At 37.2% G+C, this 23,239-nt stretch overlaps 1 protein-coding gene across 10 annotated transcripts in view; it reads right to left on the bottom strand.

Moving 5' to 3' along the window:
• CCSER1 (coiled-coil serine rich protein 1) overlaps nucleotides 1-23,239 on the bottom strand; it is a 1,044,860-nt gene that overhangs the window by 381,491 nt on the left and 640,130 nt on the right. Inside the window, exons 10-11 of one of the 10 annotated variants that reach the window (XR_006579827.1) lie at nucleotides 13,121-13,245; nucleotides 11,304-11,563 (exon numbers count right to left, since the gene is read on the bottom strand). The exons of 7 other annotated variants lie outside the window; for them this stretch is intronic. Coding sequence is in view for 2 of the 3 variants with exons in the window: in XM_045019272.1 (XP_044875207.1) it covers nucleotides 16,958-17,020 (63 nt within the window). In the remaining variant the exon portion in view is untranslated. Of the gene's footprint in view, nucleotides 1-11,303; nucleotides 11,564-13,120; nucleotides 13,246-16,480; nucleotides 17,021-23,239 lie in introns of those variants that run through there. 2 more of the 10 variants (XM_045019273.1, XM_045019272.1) reach the window with 2 other exon arrangements.

The raw sequence follows: 23,239 nt of genomic DNA, 5'->3' as shown, positions 1-23,239 counted from the left end.
ACACACACAGAGAAAGACTGGAAGATTTAGTCTTACAGTTGTGCTGTTCAGGTTTAGTGAGGAAAAATGCACCAAGTCAATGATTCTTCCCATGATCAATTACTATAATTTCAAGACACTTGACATATGATTTTCTATTTGTGTGTGGCATATTAAATATTTAAAGAGATTCTGTACTCAGACAACATGGTGATGAGTGCCATAGAAAAGTCATTAAATACATTAAGAAAAGTACTGCAAATCACTTGTGCAAAGTAAACGTTATGGAGTTCCAATCAGATTTCTTCAGATATGCTCACTAACATTATATTTCAGTTACAGTCTACAAAGGGATAGTATAAATCACCATTTTCACACAAAGCATCACAAGAGGATAGTGGGCTGAGGGATTTCCCTAATTCTGGGTGTACACATGCATCCACTATGGACTTTTAACTAGAGACATGTGAATAAAAGAAATTCCCAAACCAAGGCAATGGCTAATCAGCCTAATGCTTCACTTAGTTACACTCTTTGCTTCCACAGAGATTCTATCATTGTTGGTTGGGTAAGACATTTCTATCTGATGTCAAACAGTATGTTTTGAGAACATAACCATGTTTGCATTTACTCCCATGAGGAAGGGATAAATAGTGCAGCAGGTTCTCTCATTGGTTAAATAAAAAGGAACAGCTGGATGGCTGAGTTCAGCACAAATGACCTTGTGAGTCAATTGGAAAACATACTTGGCAGCCAATACCAAGAAACCAGAACTCTGTATAATGCTAGTAAAAAACTGTTTAGGAAAATCAAAAGCCCCTGTTAGAACTAAAACAACTCTACAGCCTAGAAAGCATTAAGTCTTCTAAAGCAAAACAAAAACAACCAGGGAATGGAATATCCCTACTGCTTAAAAATATTTTAAGAAGAGAGCACTGCCCTTAATTAAATCACAGTACAATTCAACAAAGACAATAATCTCCCACCCACTCCCTTGCTCCTTTTTCAGTTTAGAATGGACACCTGCTGCATGGCCTTTGTTTTTCTCATTTATTTTCTTGACAGACAGTGAGCCTTTGCCTCCTGCCCTAATGTTTGCAGAGGGAAAAATATATATATATATTACTATCAGAGCTGCAGATAACTGTTCAATGGAGATTTACTTTCTAGCAAAATAGGAAAATAAGCTCTTCACATGATTGCTTTAGCTAGGTGTGAGAGGGAGAGAGAGAGAGTTCTCACATCACAAAGGGCAACAGGTCTAAGTTTTGTTTTGAAGCTGTTAGATAAAGTTTGCACAAAAGGGACGGTCAACTTTTAAAGGGCATTTTGTATGAGGGGAATTTAAAAAAAATAATAATTTGAGAACCGAGGTTAAGAACAGATTAGAGAATTGTGGCCGAAAAGGTGGAAAAGGGCTAAGGGGAAAACTAACCCTTATAAGATTGTCCTATAAAATTTAATATGATAAAACCAATAGGGTTCTACAGAAACTTAATAGATTTAAAAGCTATTACACTAAACTTTACAGAATTCAACAGAGAATGATATCCTTTCTGTAGGTTTTGGTGCAATATTTTAGTATTTTAACTGTAACAGAAAGTTCACTGAAAATGCTCCTGAAACAGTAAGAATTCATGATTTTAAGGAACAGTAAGAGGGGAAAACAGCGGAATAAAGACAATGGACTTAATGAAATCTGATTTTAGCAAACTCAGAGAATTGGTAGGTAAGATCATGTGAGAAGCAAGTCTAGGGGGAAAAAAAGTTCAGGAGACTTGGTAGTATTTTAATGAGACATTATTGAAGGCTCAAGAGCAAACTATAGGAATCCATAGGAAAGATAAGAGGCCATCTGACTTAACCAGGAGATCTTCAATAACCTGAAAGTCAAAAGAGTCGTAGAAGAAGTGGAAACTAGATCACATTACAAGAGAGGAATGTTAAACAACCGCCACAAAAGAAAAAAAGAAAAAGAAAAAACATGCAAGTATGTAGGGACAAAATTAGAAAGGCCAAGGCACAAAATGAGGTTAAACTAGCTAAGGATATAAAGAGTAACAATAAAGCAGTTTTACAACTACATGAGAAGCAAGAGGAGGACCAGAGATAGAGTAGGCCGATTACTAAATAAAGAGGGAAAGACAATAAAATAGAAAATGCAGAAATAGCCAAAGTGTTAAATACCATTTTTTGTTTCAGTTCTCACCAAAAAAAGTTTGCAGTGATTGGACAACTAACATACTGAACATCCATGTAAATGGGGTAGGATCTGAGGCTAAAATATGAAAAGAACAAGTTAAGAATTACTTAGAGAACTTCAAGTCAGCAGAGACTCATCAGCTTAACTTTTGTAGCTAGAAACATAATGGAGCAAATAAAATAATCAATTTGTAGGCATGCAGAAGAAAACAAGGTAATAAGTAACAGTCCACATGGATTTATCAATAACAAAACATGTAAAAACCAACCTAATATCCTCCTTTTACAGGTTAACAAGCCTGTGGATGGGGATGAAGCAGATAATGTCATATCTTCATGTTAGTAAGGGTTTTGATACAATCTCTGAAATATTGGTCTGCCCAGTGTCCGCAGAAAGGAAAGCATAGCAAAGCTTGTGGAGAAATTGTATAATATGCCACATCTACTGTTAATTTAAGACTTGTTTAATCCACAGCATGGTTCTCTGACCTCACATCTCCCATTGTGGATAAGTTTACTGGGTGAGGGATTTACAATAGAGGATGCAGGGTAAGCTTCATGGTCAACAGAGAAGATGGCAACTAATGATCTTGTCTCAGAGCCCACTCAATGTCAACCCGGGTTTAATTTACTGCAAAGGCAATGGAGCCTTCTGGACCGGTTTCATACTGGACACAGAATTTATGCTGCAGTGGAATTTCAGTGGCATTTTAGGGACAGTCCACTATGTCAATGCAGGCAGCCACAAACCATGAGACACATTTTTGAGGACTACAAAATTACTTGACTACCTGGAGGTTTTTGTGCCTTAAACATTGTTGATAAGAACACTGTAGCTTGGCTTGACTGAACTGCGTATGCCAAATAAATAATACTGTCTCACATGACCTTCTCATTAACAAACTAGAGAAATATAGTCTAGATTAACCTACTATAATGTGGATGAACAACTGGCTGGAAAACTACTCAGAGTAGTTATCAGTGGTTCATAATTGAACTGAAAGGGCATATTTGGGCACAGAGAGTACACTTAGAGTTTGCGGACAAAAACAAGCTAGGAGAGGTTGCAAGGGCTTTGGATGACAGGATCAGAATTCAAAATGATCTTGACAAACTGAAGAAATGCAAAGTACTACACTTAGAAAGGATCAATTGCACAAATAAAAAATGGGAAATGACTGCCTAGGAGCGAGTACTGAAGGAGAAAAATAAATAAATAAATAAAGTAAGCATCATTCTAGCATATATTACCAGGAGTGTTGTAAGCAAGAGACAAGAAGTCATTCTTCCATTCTACTATGCACTAATAACCTTATTAGTCCAGAAAAGAGCAACAAAAATGATTAAAGGTCTACAAAATGTGACCTATGAGGAAAGTTTGTTTAGCTTGGAGAAGAGAAGACTAAGGGAGGACATAATAGTCTTCAAGTCGTAAAAGTTTGTTATAAAGAAGAGGAGGATAAATTGTTCTCTGTTATCACTGAGGACAGGACAAGAAGTAATGGGCTTACATTGCAGTAAGGAGATTGACATTAGATATTAGGAAAAGCTTCGTAACTGTAAGTGTAGTTAAGAACTGGAACAAATTTTCTAGGGAGGTTGTGGAGTCTCAGTCACTGGAGGTTTTTAATAAATGGTTAGACAAACACCAGGGTGTCAGGGTGTCTAGATAATTCTCAATCCTGCCACAGTGCAGGGAACTGGACTAGATGACCTATCAAGGTCCCTTCCAGTCCTACATTTCTATGATTCTTTTCAATTCTATAGGACCATTCTGTATGGATAATTTATTTTAAATATCTTTAATCGCCTCCCTCCCCCATAAACCCAAAACAAGGAACAAGATCTGGAAAAATAGTAATTAAAAAGGAAAAAAAAACATTTTCTAGGGTATTTTTTTACATTTGAAAAACATGCTTTGAGAGTGATAAAAATGGTGTTATAGGAAAGAGAAGTCAATTATGAGCCAAATGGGACTGTGATGTGAGGGAGAAAGAATAAAAACAATACAGCAAGATAAAAGGAGAACAGAAAAGGATCAATATCAGGGGGAAATAATGAGTAAGAACATAAACCATACCACTAACAAAGCATCAAAAGATTCCCAACAGCAAGATGTAGTTGCAAAATTGGCAACAAGAGATGCAAGACTGGTGGAAAAGACAGAGAAATAACAGCATTAAAAAGTGAACAAAACCAGTTACGGCTCTCTCCCCCCACACCCTACTTATGGTAGGTATAAAAGGCTCCCACATTCACCTACCCAAGCACTTTCTCTTATAGCTATTACACACACACAGGTTGTTTGTGTTATAGTACTATCATTTGCCTGTAAGACAGACAATATTCAACAAAATGATGGATTAAATTTTAGAATTACAATGACTACCATGGAATCACACTTAAAATAAATTCAGAGTAAAAAGTGGATGCTATCCAGAATTCTAGAGCTAACAGAGGAGACCAAATAGTTGTATTTTAAAAAAACCGGATTAAAATTCACCACTGTGGTAAGTAGCTGTAACACAGTTTCAGTCAGTGGAACTCTCCCAATATATTCGCTGATACCAGTTGTGAATTTGGCTCATGTTGTGCATTGGGTCTTCTGGTATTATATTAGTTAGGAATTCTAAAAAAAAATCATATGGCTAGTCACATATTCCACATTGCATTCAAATTCCACATTGTTATTCAAATACTCCCTGCCCATGCTATGAATACATTTTTAACCATCAACAAACCGAAGATTCATGACAGCATGGATGCCAACTTTCTTGTACTGATAAACATAGCTTCAAGGGTCTCCTGAAGAATTCTAACACTGCAAGTGACACTTGCAAAATACTGCCAGAGGAAAGAGAAAAAAACAGAGTCAGGAAGCGAATGCCTGTTTTTAGGAAGCTAGACCTGAAATTCACACTACACAACAGCATCCTGTTCATGACCTTGGATAAGCTAGTATGCCTCTGCCCACTGTGTTCCAAAATAATGGGTGATTATTTCTTGGGTCTAATACAAGGAATAAACTGGGATTTTATAAAAACAGAAACACTCCTTTGACATGAAATCACTATAGGGTGCCAGACAGCACAAATGAGATACCAGCATTTTCACTCTATAATGTATACCAGGATTAGACATTAGGTATAAAAGGAAAAGTAATTTTGATGGTCTTAGTATAATTTCTCCTCAGGAATTCTTCTTAAATCACAGAACCACCCCCAAATTTGCTACAGCAGCAGTCATTAGGGAAAGGATACCCAAGACTGGAAGAATAAGTATATGTCAAATCTGGCCTAAGATATATTGGCAAAGTTGCACAGAGATAAGCAAATGCCAAAAATATCTGACATGAGTCCACTGAGGCCCCATTCCATTCATTCCTTCCACCACCACCCCGCCCCTGCCAAAAAAACAAAAACAAAAAACAATCAAAGCAGCAGCAAGAAGAAATGGTGGAAAGAGAACAGTAATAATCTCTGCATTTTTACCAACTCCCCTCTGATGAAAGAGGAAAAAAATAAAGCAGCAGTTGAAAACAAAGAAAGCAAGAATGAAGTGGGACTCTCAAGTATTCCTCCTCCACAGTCCTCACCATGTCTTCCAAATATCCTGGGACAAAGACAGCTACAACAAAACAGCATACAACAATGGAAGCTATCAGGAAACTTGTATGTTAATATGACTTTTACTGAAGGCAGTGGCTATATATTACTGCGTATGATTCTAGATATAGTAGCAGCTCATGTTTTATCTGGCCCATTCTAACCTTTGGAGCTGGAGTCTACAGCATCTGGGGGTAAATCCTGCTTGCCTTAGTCTTGCAAAGTTCCCACTGGAGTTAATGGAAGGGTTGTGGAAGGGTGATGATGAGAATTTTGCCTTACGTGGGTAGGGAGAAGGGAAAGAGAGAGAGCTACACGATCCAGGGGATTAACAAAAACAAGATAACACCACTCATGAAAGATTTACTAAACCTCTCTTTACACAACTTTTCTTTTCCAAGACCTATACTTTGGTCAAATTGGCTGAGATTTCTCTTTTTGTACAGTAAAGCCTGCTTAAATCACTACTGTTAACTGAGAACATAATGCACTATTACATTTATGATTAAAGTTCCAATCTAATTTCACATACCGGTAATTATACACATTAACCACTTAGATAATGTTAAAGGATACAATCCCTGAAGTCTGTGTTATTTTATCTATCAGTTGGCTATTTGGCATGAAAGCATCACACAATCAAGTTCTTTCCCAAGTGTTTGTTGTGGATCATGTAAAATGTGCAGGACATCTGCTAAAGAATGGGAATGTCTGTTTTCTTACAAATGCCAAGTTGTCTAACAGGAAAGAAAAAATTACTGCAGTTGTTTAATATCATACTCCTAAAATGTAACACAGAAAGGAAAATGAAGATGTATGACTTAAGCTATTGCTGTTCTGCTTATGTAAATCAGCAGACTTCAAGAGCAGTGACAGATTTTTAGGGCACAGAAGAGCATATCTAAAACTTTTGGAACACCTGGATGGTGATCATTGAAGATGACAGCAGGAGTAACATGGCGAACGTGGGTATGGAATAATCACTACTTTGAGCAGAAGCTAGGGAACTTAAGAGGCTATTTATCGCAAGGTCAATGGCTCATAGTTACTAGTCATCCTTAAATTAATTAAAAATGAGGTCCCTGACTCTATATATAATTTGGAGTTGCTTGTCTAACACAAACACCCAGCTTTAGCTCTCAAGAATTCCAATAGTAGAAAAGCATAGATTTATAGTTACATTAAATTAATCCGGAAGCAATTTATACAAAATAAACATACCGCCTAATGAATGCAGCCACCTCTGGAGCGGAAGGGGAAACTGTCTGACAAACAACAGACTACATTGCACTGTGGGGAAGGCAAACTTCGGAGAAGAACATGGGAGGGAGGGGGAAATCCCTGTTCTTACAAAAAGTACCCAGAAACAGCACAGTAGGCTTGTTACATCAACCCATACCACTTCAAGGCCATTTGTGACAGTTTCCTCTTTGTCATCCTACAGGTGTTTTTATAAGTAGGGCTGCAGATTTGTCACAGCAATTTTTCTTTAATCCAAAATCACAGAGAAGTCACGGTAAATGTAATAAAATCATGGGTTATTAAATTGACTGCAAATGCTCCCTCACCTTTTAAAACAAAAAATGCTCTCCTCATCTTGCCAGGTGGACAGCAACCACACACAGCAGCACCCTCTGCCCCCAGCACCGCAACCCTAATCCTGTTCTGGTGCAGAGAGGAGATTCAGGGGCCTGGAGAGTGAGCCCATCCTGCAGTCATCCCGCAGGGGCACCTCTCGTGTCCTGCCTGCAGAAGTTTCTCCTGTGACTTTGCTGTCCCCTAAGGGCTGAGCCTACAGTCCTGCTCTGGGCATTGCGACCTATCGTGCAGGACTGCAACACTGTGCAAGTTTCGTCCACCACTCAGTCATGATGGAGGGTTGGGCAGGTCAAAGTTGAGCTGCATCGTGACCCGGAGCAGGGCGGCCCAGCCCCACAAAACATGAACTGCAACTGCAGGTTGAGTCACAGGAAAAAAAAAAAGATTTTCCCCATTTGTCTGTGACTTTTTTCTCACCGTGACAAACCTGCAGCCCTATTTATAAAAAAACTGTCCCAGGAACATTCCTCTCACAAGCCTTGAAGGGATTTGTTTGTCTACACAGAGAGCAAGAGCATGATCCATGGTACTTGTTCCTTCCTGGTTTTCCCAGCTCTGTTAATTTTTGCACTTGGAGCAGTTTACAGTTCTATGGCTACTCAGTGACCCACTTTTCATATGCTCCTCTTTGTGAGCTGGTAAATGGTGGCATGCACATACAGAGACAGAAGATGGGAGGAGGAGGACAATACATCACAGGATAAAGGACCAAATGTGAAAATATGATGAAAAAAAGAAAAAAAAAGAAAATACTCAGCAGCTTGTTTAATGTGTTAGCTCAATGCAAGGACAAATTATTTCTGCCAGCAATATTGTTCATCATCAGTGGACAGAATGCTGCAATTTTGCTCATTAAAGGAAAATAAGGTTATCGTGCCACATTTGTGTGTGTTTTTAAAAGGTATTTGTTCTCAGTACTGGGAAAAATGCTCATATACACTCAGAAGAGCTAATTTTTACAGCAATTATGATTTTTTATTATATTGCTTTGTTTCCATACCAATTCAAATGACCTGCTACATCAATATGTTTTCTTGCTTAATTCTCTGTAATAAGTAGAGGAGGATCTAATATGGAATGACACATCAGAATTTTACTTTTGTATTGACAGTTACTGCATTAAAGCAAGCCTGAAGAAAGGCGCAAATATATTTGTTCTTACGTTAAAAGCAATTTTATACATCAAGGGCCTTTTGTGCTTACTAAGATTCAGAAGAGTTTTTCAGAAGTTTCTATCTGTTTAATTTATTGCTGTTGTTACTCTAACTGACTTAGTTGAAAATATCTGATATCTAAGCTGGAATACCACCCATGTCAACCATGATTTTTGCAGAACGGCTTTGTCTTGCTCTTAAGAGTAATCGAAAACATCTGGGCAAAACATGAATAGTTTCTCATTGGTTTATACACTGATATGAAATCAGGGAAAAGCAAAGTAAAAATGAAAGGATAAAAGATTAAATGTATTGGAGGAGTTGGGCGACTTCTGGATAGGGTTGAAAATATGTTACTTGTGCTTATTACCCCATCAAGGCTCAAAAGTCACATCCAACTTTGCATTGTAATGACATTCACAAAGATAATGCCCCGCCCCCACTGTAATAGTTTTGGAAACGATAGTTCAACATGTAAAAGGGATTTGCTGTCCTTAAATAAAATCTTTTATTGGAAGTTCTACGTTGCAAAAGCTGTTGCATATCAGGACTGCAGATAGCACACAAGTAAAATGAGACTGTATACTCTAGGAAACAACCACTTTATTTTATTATTGGAACCCTAAACTGAAAATGGGTTACTTTCCAAAATCATCTTCATTTATTTATTGTACTTGCTGATTCACATCTGTCTCTACTCAGAAGTTCTACTTACTGCTTTAAGGCAGAACACAAACCCTAGTGCCAAATCACTGTGATGAACAACACCCTTTTCTTCTTCTAGGTATTCTTCTTCTGAACGGGCTAGTGTTTGTGGTGTTATAAACATGGTAAGTATGAAAAAAGCATGACAAAAAATAAAAGGGTATAGAGCGGCAATAATTGCATTCCCATGACGACTACAAAGAGGAGTCTCAGACTAGATAAGGAAATAAGGATGAATCAGAGAAAACAAGTGACAACAGCAAAAGAGAAGGGGAAGTTCAAAAGAGAAGTGTCAATAATCTCTAGGTGGTCAGTTCAATTGTCTTGATTTATTGTGTATTTGTGGCTCATTCAGTTCTTGAAGCAAAATAAGGCTGCTTAACATTTATGTAATAGTCCTATTTATCTTCAAATGTCCTACCAAGATAGTTCAGTTTAGTTTAGTTATGGGACAAATACTTAACAGTGAAAAGAATATAAATGATACTTACTTAATAAGTTAAAACAATATTTTGGTGTGAAATCTTGGCTTCAGTGAAGTCAGTTTTTCCACTGACTTCAATGGGGCAAGGATTTCACCATTTATATCTTGATTCTAATAAAGTGCTGTGCTTCTCCAATGCTATGCAGTATATGGACGAGTATTGTGATAACAGACACACCTTCTAAACTGAATTAATCTGATGGATGTGTGCATGAGCATATGAGAGAGAAATAACTCACGGCATATAAATAATTTATAATCCCACTGGTCTCCACTTGGGTACAGGGCGGGGTCTGTGTTAGTAGAAGATCCTGGAGCAAAACCCTGGCCTAAAATATGATCTTGAGAGTCTGGGGATCAGAAAAGCAGCTAACCAACATAAAAGATAAGAATTGATAAATATTTCCACCTGCATTACAGCAACCATATGTACAAGTCAGTTAACATAATCAAATATATGATTAAAGTCTCATATTATTTTGGAATTTTTTTAAACTACTTTCAGGCACCTTTAAAGCCAAAAGCTGATTATTTTTTTAATTCAAGTGTAAAATGCCATCTTTGTCAAATGCAAGATCCCAGAGGCTAAACAATAGCTGATGTTCAATAACATCTATGTCTATGACCAGGGCCCCTAGGCACTATGGAAACACAAATATTAATAGTCATCCAGTTAGCAGGTGATGATTGGGAAAGGATTAAGAGTTTTGCCGCTACCCAACCTAGTTATTCGGGAAATAGGAATGGCTCTCTGTGGGGATAAAAGACGATCCCAGTTATGGTAAAGCCAGATAGACCTACGTCAGGAAACTTAGGAGCAGCCAAGCCTGGGGAGAAGGTTTAACTTGAACTTGGTTACCTTATGTTGATTTCTTTGGTTAAGAAGGTCATAATCAAAACAAAAAAAGTTCATTTGGATTTTACCTAATGTGTACACCGATTTTTTAAGGATGGGTTCAAGAAGTCACCTGCTGTCTACATAGACAAGTACATTTTTGTGTAACCACTGAACCACAGCCAGGGAATACAGTTTATAGTTCATTCATCTGCTTCAGTCGCACGTTAAAAGATGCCTCACGTAAACTGAAACTCTTATGAAAAACTGCAGAATTGAAGGACAACAAAACAATGATTCCAATGACTTCAGCACAAGTGGAGAGTACTCTGTACCCTAAAGGATATGGCCTAATGCTTCCTTAATATACAAGTGGATAAATTCTGACCTCCCTTATGCTCCTGGAAATCCACTGCATAAGAATAAATGTGGGCAGTATTTCACCTAAAGATTACAAACCATTATTTATACAAGAAAATGAATATTTGCCCAATACATCATGCATTTAAAGGAGTTGCTCTTGTGTTCACTAGTGATGGACATCTATTACTACTGCAAGACAGAGAATAAAAACTTTCCAACTTAATGGTTCATTTTCGTAAGACTGTAGACTTTTAAAATATGTTCTCTAATCTCAGCGATTCAACGGTCAATAGACTACTGTTTCTTAGTTATTTTTAATAACATAGCTGTACACAAATGTTTTATTTTAGATAATGAATAAGTTGATAATATATTAATAAATTTAATAATGCAGATCTAGTCACAAAGTCTTGTTTTTGATATCGCAAAGCTTATGAAATAGTAGTATTTTGCAACGTTAGGTAAACACGGGACGTACTGGTAAATCGAGGCTCATTTCATATTCATCAATATTTAATTAAATCCATAAGCGCAGAGTGTCCAGATGCTGTTTTTTTAATTTAATAATGTTGGAACCAATGAGATGTGGATTGGTTTGTAAACTGAGCCGTCAGTACATGGAGAATTCCACAGGGGCCTTTAAAAAAAGGAAAGAAAAGAAATGAAATCTTAAAAATTAAAAAGATTTATGCGTTGATGGTAACAAATCAAATAAACCAAAAATGTGCATTACAGTTCTGCAGACTCAAAACAGCCCATGCAGATACTTACCATGATACAAATAAGCAAAGTATTCCTGCTCATGCTGATCATTTTAAGAGACATTACAATTAAGTAGAGCATAATTAGGGAGGCCATAGTGTTAGATTTATGTTGGAAAGAGGTCAGAAGAATTAACTAGATAAATCCTTTTTGCCCATCTCTAATTTCTGAGATTTCTTTGAGTTTCACAGCGTAGGAGATTTCTACATGTAACCTGTACACTACATTAAAATATTTTCGGATGCTGATTAGACTTTATGGGGCAGTATTTTTTAAATACTCACTTTTAGCTTCTATTAATACCAAAGGAAACACAATTCTGTATTACTTTGAAAAGCAGTGGAGATCTAGGACTCATCTCTCCAAGGTATTAGCCAGTCTTCTGAGCTTCAGAGTTCCCCTAGCTCCCACTGGTGCTTTACTAAGGCCTGGTCTACACTGGGGGCGGGGGACGGAGGGCGGGAAATCGATCTAAGTTAGACAACTTCAGCTAAATGAATAACATAGCTGAGGTCGACGTACTTAGATCGACCTACTGTGGTGTCTTCACTGCGGTGAGTCAACTGCTACGACTCCCCCGTCAACTCCGCCTGCAGTGGCAGTGGAGTACAGCAGTCAACAGGAGAGCACTTGGGGGGTCGATTTATCGTGTCTAGACTAGACGCGATAAATCGACCCCTGCTGGATCAATTGCTGCCTGCCGACCCCTGCTGGATCGATTGCTGCCTGCCGATCCAGCGTGTAGTGTAGACATACCCTAAAAAACACTCAGCATCAGGATCAAGACCCTAATGTAAAACAGAAACTAGATAATGAGACTACAATTGAGAATTTCCCTAAAAGAGATGTTATCAAATAACTTTTCTTAAAATAGGTATGCATTTGCTTGTAATGCCCTGATAGAAATCTGAAATAAATCTCTGTAGCAACTTGTTGTAACCTTTTACATTTGGCAAATGTCAATATATTTAATGGAACAATAGCCCTCTAAATGGCTTTTGTCTTGTGGTTTTCCCCCACTTCATTTTTTTTTAAGTTTATCACTGATTGCGTGTTCTGCATAATGCCAGGAAAAGGGCTGATAAGTTGTGCCCCATTGGCATATGGATGGCTTGATACTAACACCACAAAATATATTAGAATCCTGAATGCACATGTCCTGCGTCTTTCTTTCTTACTTTAAAATGTGTTTGAGTGACAGAGTGGGGACTCTAAAAATGTTTTAAAACCAGAGGCCCTTGTTCCCCTGATTAGCACTAAATTATGCCTAGTCAAAATTTTTCTAAGCTAGTTGGCACTGTTTATAAGAGATATAAAAATGCAATTACAATACATTGCAAATATAATTAAATGGCAGCCTTCATATAAAGCATCCTAAAATAATAAGTCTCAAACAAAAAATAAGAATAAGGAATTAAAGACAGGACGTTACTCAGAGATGAAGATTTCCAAACAGGTAGTCAGCACAAGCGAAAGAGTGACCCTCAATCATGGAGAGCTGCAAGGAGCAGACAGAGATGGCCAGCTCAGGATGAGTATTGCCTACAATAACAAGTTCTGCAGGATGAAGAAGAAGAAATAATGTAATTTTTAAAAAAAGCCCCCAAGTAAAAGTTGAAGAACTTAGAAGTGGTGAAGAGTCTTAACATTGTGGGATAACCTAGATATTACTCTGCTTTAGTACGTTAGAAGTGTGATTTCTGTGACATCTGCAAGGGCAAAGATGGAAATGAGTAAGATGCAGGGTAGAGCAAGCCAATAGGAAGTTTTGAAAACCACGAAGGAAATTTTATACACAGTTACTTAGTTACGATGGAGCTCAATAGGGGGAAAAAATCCCTTTAAACATGTAGAAAACAGTATAGCTGTATCACACATCTGTTCCTTTTATTGATCTGTAAAAAAACATGGTTATCAATCAACATCAAGAAATACATTACTAAAAGTGTTTTAACAGTGCCTTTATTTACAGAAATAGTCAGAAGCCAGCTTGTGAAAAACAAATGGAAACAGAATATTGCTGCTAATGTTCAGCACCTCTGGAAAAAAGTAAAAATGGCCTCCTTACCTGTGGTTTTGTCTTCTCTAAGTGGGTACACAACCCTCCAATAGCCCAATGTGTGTGGGTCATCAGCATGGAGTGAATTTGGGGGAGGCATGTGTTTTTGGTATGAAAGTTCCAGGTTCAGTCCCTCCTGCCAACCTTTTTTGGGGGGTCACTGCCAAGTGGTAACTCGTACGTAGAGTTGAACTCTTATGTACATCAAATACTAAGGATGGGCTTCCTTTGACAAGCGTAACACTCTGGATATGTGAATTGTGTCTCCTCCAGTGGACAGTGCACAACAAAAGCTTACTAATGAGACCACTAATGCAGTTACTCCTTTAGTTAAAGGTGGTAGAAAGCTGTGCTTTTAGTGCTTAAAGTACCAGTTTATTATCCAACAGGGTCAGTATGTGTGTGTGCACATGCACATGCACATGCATATCCTTCCGCCCTCTCTTTCATTCAGAGGAAAATACATACACAGATAATCTTCTCTTAGGAGCAAACATACCATGAGACATTATAAAATTTCATGTTGTAATTAAAAGAAAAAAAAAACAAACAGCAGAAAATAACCCACAGTGTGAAAAGCAATTCTACAGAAGAAACTAGGCATCCACACATTTTATACGGAAAGATACAGACAGAGGTGTGCTGTGACATATCGGGGCACAATCCAGACTAATGGGGGGCTGTGTCACCCCTGCCCTACAACCATGGGTGCCTTACAATGACTTGCTCAAGTAGCTCCCACGTGGGCTGTTCACAAACAGCCTTCCAGCTTGCAAGCCACACCATGCTGAAAAGTCCCAGTCTTTTTAATCTCTCCTCATATGGAAGCTATTCCGTATCCCTAATCATTTTTGTTGCCCTTCTCTGTACCCTTCCCAATTCTAAAATATCTTTTTGGCTCACTATGAATATACCATAGGGATGACCATCAGAGAAAAACTGCCCAGCACATCGCGTTAGTCTGCCAAGTGCTTTAAAGGGATCTATGCTCTACTGTACATAGTATAAAATATCAACCATAGGAATTTATGGGTGTAAACTACACACTATTTCAGGTTGGGTGGAAACCATTAGAAGGTATGTATAGCTGCATGGCTGATGAGAGAGGAGAAGACTAATGGTATGTGAACTGAGGAACAGTGCCATACTTTAAATAATTACCCTAGAATTGCAACAGTAATAAGGATCTAATCCCCCCCACCATAGGTTTTACTTTCAAGATCTAAACATGTACTTCTGATTAGATCTTGACATTTTTTCTCTTAACTAACTCCTACTCACTATGATCCTGTCTTGCAACCTCCTTTCTTTTCCATTACCTGGTTTCCCTCAGGCAGCAGGGATGGCAAACAGTGCTGAGTTATGGATGGCAAGGATGGGCTAGCTATGGAGACAGACCAAGGCTCATGTCTCCAGATATCAAACAGCAGCATGAAAAGATTTAAAATAATGAGTGAGTCCTAATTCAGTCCTTCGTAACAAATGAGGTTCTAAAGTAAGAGTTATTCCTGTTTTAAAATGTCTGATGCAATCCACATCAGATACTGGTATTTAAGTCAAATGTTTGAGTGCGTTAACCACGAGGAAGTGAGCTGGAAAGTGTTTCCTTTTGAAATTAAGGAATATCAGTAACAAATAGCAACTCAATTTAGAGAAAGTTTTGAGAGACCAAAATGACTGTCTGATGCCAAGTGCTGGAGAAATACATCATAATGCCTTTTAAAAATTAAGGTTATTAAGCTACATTCTAAGAACTTAAGAGAAAAACAGCACTCACAATTTTGTAACATGATGGTGCTAAATGCATATAATTAAAGATTTAAAAACAAAAAACCAAACCTACACCTTTGTATCTTAGCATGTGTGCAATGTGCAGTTAAATCGATTTGGCTACATTCTCTGCTAGTATAAATCCGTGTGGCTCAAGTTCAGCTGAAGATCTGGCCCACAGTTTTAAGAATACCTGTCTATAACTTATCTCTAACACATTCAGTAAGTGCAATATCAGGAATGTTATTCATTTTAATACACTTTGTTTATTAAGCAAAATCCCACCAACACATTTGCCAAAATCATAGAAAGGAAAATACCAGAGAAGAGAGCCAGCAAGTGATGTACAGTCTTAGAAATGCAAACATTTTCACAATAAACAAAACTAACTCAGGAAACATGGTCAATATTGCACTGAGAAAAGTCAAGTTAGGAACAGTAGGTTTTCACGTAAAACCCAACCTTCCCAATACTCCCAGTAGAATCATGGCATCACAATGATCTTGCCGACATGTAAATTATTAAAAGCTTTTAATAAAACATTAAAAGCATTAAAAGTCATATTAAAAGCTCCAGATTTTCACCCAAAGCTCCAGGGGGCAATCTCCAAGAGCTACAGATGTATAAAACAGTCAGTCAAAGTAGAACTAAAACCCATTAAACAAACATGCCAAATTGCCCTTAGATAAGCCACAATACAACTATTTACCATCTTGGTTTTGGTTTCTATATGAAAGCCACTTATTAGCTTACAGATTAATAGACATTTTCCTTGCTACCAGTTGCAGGATCAGCACCAGTATACATAGTAAGTACAGTTTCACTGTGTACATTTATTTTAAAAAGTAGCTTCTACATATACTTGTTATTAATTTATTTCAGTTAAACCTCTAATTTCTTTAAATATCAAAACATTGTGTAAACTGATCTTTCCATAATGATTTTTCATTTCATTGGGACTTCTATAAATGGGGTGAGGGGAAATTTCTCAAACCTGCATATTTATACTTTTTAAATAGCAAATGAGAATGAATCCCATAATTCAGACCTGAGTCACAAATGTATAGCATCCAGAAATGGTGACTGCTCCATTTGTTCCAACTCATAGCATCCAGAAGTATGATTTTATAAAGTGCTCATCATAACCCTAACAAGAATAAAAAGTCCCATTGACATCAATGTGGGAAGAGGCAGACCAAGATAGTGTTTTTGAAAATCTCACCCTACATGTATATGCCAAATTAAAAAAAAAAAAAAGTATATGCAAATGCAACAGTGCACAATGTGCACATGGATCACATGACATACAGTAACTTTCCATGCAACTGTGCTATGCATGACAGCTGTGACCCAAGACTTTTTGATCGTAACTGGCAGAGAACACAGGGGTACATAAGGGCTATAGGGATCCTCTAGGTGTGGTATTATTTTCATTTTAATTCAGCAAACTGTGTCATGTAAGGTTTCCATTGAAAGTCTGTCACACGGGTCATCATAATCTGTCTGAAATGTATGAATGGAGATATGTATATATTGAAAATTATATTCTTCAAGCATCAGACATCTTACATATAAAACTTGGGCATGTGCAAAAGTTTGCATGCATCTCTGCACATGTATTCCAAAAACACTTTTCTTATTCTATAATTGTCTAAAACATTGTATGTAACTAATTCTTGTTCTGCTCTAAATCTCCTATCTCAGTCATAAATCCTGATTTAACTGTAACATTAAACACATTACTACTACATGGAAGAGCTCACATTCTGTGAAACTGGATCTTTCTTTCCCCACACATCATCAGGATATATAGGCTTCAGAGCTAACACACTGTGTAACTCATACCTCCCACCACCTGCAAACTCTTCCTCCCAGAGGGCAAGAATAGCAGGGTGCTCCTTCAGGTGAATTTCAGAGTTTTGCTTGGAAACCAATCCCGCTCCCAGTGATTATGTCTTTGGGAGGGAACAATATGGCTCTAGATAAAAGAAACTACAGTAGAGAGACAGAATCGATAGAGCTGATGTGCACATACAATGCTGGTGTTTGTCAAAAGGTAAAAAATAACACTTGTTTATAGCTACTGTGCAAAGCACATATTGAAGCACACTGGCAATAATAAATAGGGAGCACCTTGATTAAGAGCATCCTGGTTTAATATCACCATTAATGGAAGCACAGGACCAAATCCAAAGCCCAGAGGAGCATATGACTTTACTGGGCTTGGAATCAGGCCCATACTTAATTTTACCTTCACTAAAATAATAAAAAAAAATAAAAAAGCAGTTTAGAGATACCTGGTGCACAATTAACATCAGTTTAGGGTGCATACAGGGAGAGACAAAAGAGGGATAATCACACCTGCTCTTCGGGACTGTTATTTCAAATAGAATAAAATAAAGTACTCGACCACTCAACCCAAAACCACCAGATTATGATGGAAAAGTAGTACTACTGTCTGAATTCCTTTAGCAATAGAGGCTGAGAGCTTCTCTATGATGGTTTGTTTCTTCATTCAAATATATTTTCATCAAGGTGATATTTGCAGTGCCATGGGCTATAAAATATTTACAGGATGTGTATATATTATTTTGAAAACTCTATTTATATAGTGGACATAATCAGAAGAATCTGCCCTACAGTTTAATGTAATCTTGTAATTGGCTGCATTGCTACTTGACTATATCTATTCATCTTCCATCCTGTTTTAATAACCCAACTGACACACGGATTATTCTTTGAGCTCACAATAAAATAAACCTGTGCAGTCAAAGGAAGGTGAAGGAGGTTAAATTGGCATTGATTATTTAAGACATATTCATCATTTATTTAGCAATTTCCCACATCACAAAATCTGTGGTGCTCACAAACCTTTCTGAGAGATTCTGAATTTGTTTTTAAATGATTCTCACTACAGGCCTTATAAAGCAGAACAAATTTTGACGTCTCTTGTCAATCTGCAGCATAATGAAAGTGTGCAACCTTTTAAACCTTTATATGCCAGCCTGTTTTCCTTTAATTGCATGCACATGAGCTCTCTCTCTCTCTCTTTCACACATGCTCACACTCACTCACGATAGTATTTCACTTCCAATTTAGGGAGCTAGTAAAGTGGTCATTGTGAGCAAATGAGGGCAGTGCTACTGTACTCCATAATGAAGGACAGATTTATTTATTTATTTATTGCAAGCTGAATAAATTTTATTGATATGGAAGTTGGACTAAGCATTGGGCACCACAGCTTAAAAAGATCAGGAGGAACACTGTAATCATTCCTTCGAGTTCACAGATAAGCCATCTTCCTTGTATTTTACACCCTGTTACTGCCTTTCTAAATGGAAACATCTATGTAAATTCCCAGAGTACTGAACAGGAGAAAAGGAAAAGAATACAACAGCCTACAAGTAACAGAGGATCACCAAACCATAAATCTCCCACGTATTATCTTCAACGGAAGCAGACCTGCTGGTCATTTTAGATGGTCAGACTAACTATAATTATGCTACAGACCGTACCATGTGGTGATATTCACATGGTACATTGCAGACAAAAAAAGACGAACTAAATTAATCTAATTAAGCCACCTTACCTGCAACTCTGTACCCCACTTATCCTTCTTCACTGGGGTTGCATCTTACATTCTGATTTTGTTCCTTTCCGTCCCACCCTCCTGCCATACCCACCCAAAAAAAAAATCAATGTCCTCAATTGCAGAAACGGGTATATTCCGTCATGAACAACTGAGGTATTAAGGTAAGGTACTATATTGCTAGATCCAGGACTCACTGAATTCAAACCAAACAATCCCACTGACTTCAAGAGATTTTGGAACACTCCTATATCATTGAAGCTCAAGCTAGAAAACAGTACCTTTTAACCACTGTATATATCCCACAGCTCTTCAGCAGGACAGAGCCATTGTTTCTAATAGACATAGACCATGACCAAAACTGATTCAGACATCTGTATCCATGTACTCAGTATATGGAACCAAATTTTGCAGCCCAAGCCAATCTCAAATTCTTAGCCATGGTAACTCATAAGATAGTGGACCCTAAAAATAAAATATCATTTTAAAAACCTTTATAGTACCTACAGTCAGATATACGCCACAGTCTTGTGTTTGCATATATATTGTATACTACATTATCTGGTGGCATAAAGAGGCTTTGTTAGCATTAGTATGAAGCCATTAATGAGTTACATAGGTCATTCAAGAAGAGTGCAAATAAAACCTCTACAATACATTCTGTATTCAAAAAGACTATTTTAAGAAATGATTAGGGTTTTAGAACGTTTTAGTGATATGCTGCTGACAGAGCAAGGTTCCATTAATTATAAGCTAGAGTGAGAGAGAGAACTTAGTACTAATACAGTTTACTTTTTAAAAAGCACATGTAAAATAGTTCTGTTCTGTTTTTTCAAATAAAATGCTAATGCAACAATACATTTGTGTTTGAAGAGAAAAATGTCAGAGAATGCAAAAGTTAAGGTCTTCAGAGTAACCCTAACTCGTCATCACTGCAAAAGTGTTGCATGTTGACAGTATTATGTGTGTACAGAGTGGGTGAGTTATTACTACTAGAATATTGATTTCTTAATTACCTGCCTTTTGTGATGTTATATGTCAAGTTTTTATAGCAACGATTCATGTAGACTGCACATATACTTTCAATTACTAATTAGGTTATTAGATGTAGGCTACATATGCAACATAAAACATTTACTGCAGGGATGAATTAATGTTATTGTGAGAATCTTAACTTTTTGCATTCTCTGACCTGTGTGTTTAAACAAAGAACTTTAATGTTACATTAGCACCAAAGAGGTTTTTTTTTTTTTTTTTTTTCCAGTTTTCATACATACATGCACCCCCCCGGCACAAGCACACACTTTATTGTGTATACATCCAAACAGAATACACAAACACATACCCAGATACATATAAATAGATATACATGGACACTTAAATGGGAATATTTTGCTCAATAAAACCTCATACAAAACCAAAGAATGTGAGTATAATTGCAAATGACTTCAATGAGAACAAAACTGAACCTACTATTACCTGTAATAAGCATCCTCTGTCAGACAAGGAACAAAAACTAATAAGTGAATGAAAAATATTCCATAAAAAGAATATACATAAAATATAACACTGTAAAAAGAAGAGAGTTATTTATTTGCATATTCTCTCTCCCATGACTTGGTTCTAACTTTATTCCATTCAAGATCAGTATGGCCATCATTTACTCATGCAAAGAAAAATATTATTTCACTTTTCTCCATGATCTTGTTCTCTTTATTACAGTTTCTCCAACTATTCTGTATAAGACAAATCATTCCAGACAGCTATGTTGTGTCATATCAGTAAATTCCACATCTGTTTATGTTGACATGTCACATTAAGTTAAGTGAGAAAACATGATGATGATGCCAACCGCAGCACAGCAGGGATGTACCATTGGGGAAACTTGAAAATTTGTTGGCACAATATTATTTATGAGACAGCTGTTTAAAAAAAAAGAGAGAGAGTGTGCAAGAGAACACACTCTGGATTTACTGTTTACTCACTGCTCAAAAAATGTGACTATTGATGTGACCCCACCTTAGAATTCTTAAAGTATCCTGAAGTATACACACCCTTATGATCCATAAATCAATCAATCAAATATTTTATATCCAGGTTATCTGTATTTGAAACCATACAGTGATAATTTTTGTAACTACAGTTTAATTACTAATAAATATGTTTTCCCACAAATTAAGGCATTTCCCTCATTAAGAATTTCAGTTGACCATGTCCCACAGCTGACTCATTGTAGATGAAGAGGTGTGGAAGGGGAAGAAAGTAATGTCCATGTCACTAGTTTACTGCTCTCACAGGCAGAGTACATCACTGCCACTAAGCTCAGCCTCTGCTTAAGGGCTTGGATCCTGGAGATACAGTAGCCGGTGCTGGTCCATTATTAGATTAATTTATATCTCTTTACATGCATTTACAGGAGATGAAAAAATGATTTTCTTCAAATTGTGATAACTCCTCCCATGAAAAGTATACCCTATATTGAAAACACAACGTAAAGACTTATTTGATTAAAATTAATACTAATTTTATCAAGTGAAATGTGACTGGGCACAAGGTGGCCTGAACCTGAGAGATGTGGTGTGGTGCCGAGGTGCTGTCTTTCATGGGAGTTATTGGCACTCCAAAGATAAGCATCTCTTTCACGAGATAGTGTGATCTTCGGTATACAAGCCACCATAATTCATGAAGTAAACACTGCAAATTGTGGAAGATCAGCTGTCACTAGGGCAGCTTCAGTACTTTTATTTTTCCTTTTAAAATGCATTTTCTCTAGAATCTCAACAATTTCTCTTGGGATCCCAAAATGTCCTAGCTTTTGGTAGTTTTTAACTCCCTGCCAAGAAATTAAAGGGACAAAGAAGTTTCCAGTTTTACTGAGAGGGGCAATTCAATTTAAGAATGAGAGAGACAAACCGCTTTGCAAAGGTTTTCAGCATCTGGTAAAACATGAAAGAACAGGCTCTTCTGGTAGCAAAATCCTGTCAGATACTAAGATGGATCACTTTAGCCTGAGATTTCGGATATTACATAGTTTGTCTCGACATCAACTCACAGCAATTTAAAATAATACTATTCACTTATTCAATGGAAAACATGCTCAAATCTGAATTCTAAGACACTTGATAGAGTCACATTTTATGGCTGATAGCTAATTTCCTCCAACAAACAGTAGCAAAATGTGCAGTGTACCAGTACTCTGACCATATGAAAAATCACCTTACTGAATTCATTTGTTGTAATCCCAAAGTACTGAAGCAGTTTCAACATTTCCCATAGACTTCCTCATCATTCCACAAGTATGCAGCAGAATATGGTGACACAGCCATTGTTACCGATTCACAAAGAGATCAGGGCAGAGAAAAGCAAGGAGCAGAAAAATGACCATTAAAAAAAAATTAACATGAAATTTTTTTAAAGCTCGTAAAAACTGAGTTCTAGAGTGAGATGTGCAAGCATAATAGATCATGATCAACATTTTTCTTATACAACACAGTTTCTTAACACTCAACAAGAAGGTTACTGTTTGTGGCTTTGAATCCACCCTTATTCAGGAAGGCACTTAAGCACTGTGCTCAAATCCCATTGCTTACAGTTGGACACATGCATTAAATGTTTTCTTGAATAGGAATGCTTTCCTGAATTGGGGGCTGTGCTATTAGTTTTACATATAAAACGTTTTTTGCCTGACAAACTTCATATTGTTTCTGTCTGGTTAACTATACATCTTAATACACATTTAAGATTACTGCAGTTTCATGGAGTTGAAGTCATGGTATTAAATGTGATTTAAATAATAGTGTTTTGTAACTAAAATATGCATGTTTGACATTCACAAGGATAGATGTGTAAGAGAAAACACTCAGGCCCTAATACTGCAATGAGATATGCATGGGCAGACCCCTGAGCCTGCATGGACACCAATAAACTCAATGGAGGATCTGCACAGGCTTGAAAACCCACATGCATGCACCTCACCCCAGAATCAGGGCCTTCCTGCATATGACACCCTTTGGCTGCAAGTATGGTAGGAAGCTGCTTGAGTTACAAAAGTACTATGGCTGTACCTACACTCTGCCTGAGATTTAACATCCAAGCACTCTTTACCAATAATTGTTCAAGTCATAAAAAAATTC

The sequence above is a fragment of the Mauremys mutica genome, chromosome 5 (assembly GCF_020497125.1).
Source record: "Mauremys mutica isolate MM-2020 ecotype Southern chromosome 5, ASM2049712v1, whole genome shotgun sequence".
Lineage (NCBI taxonomy): Eukaryota > Metazoa > Chordata > Testudines > Geoemydidae > Mauremys > Mauremys mutica.
The sequence above is the reverse complement of the archived record's forward strand: the minus strand, read 5'-3'. Positions and strand labels throughout refer to the sequence as shown.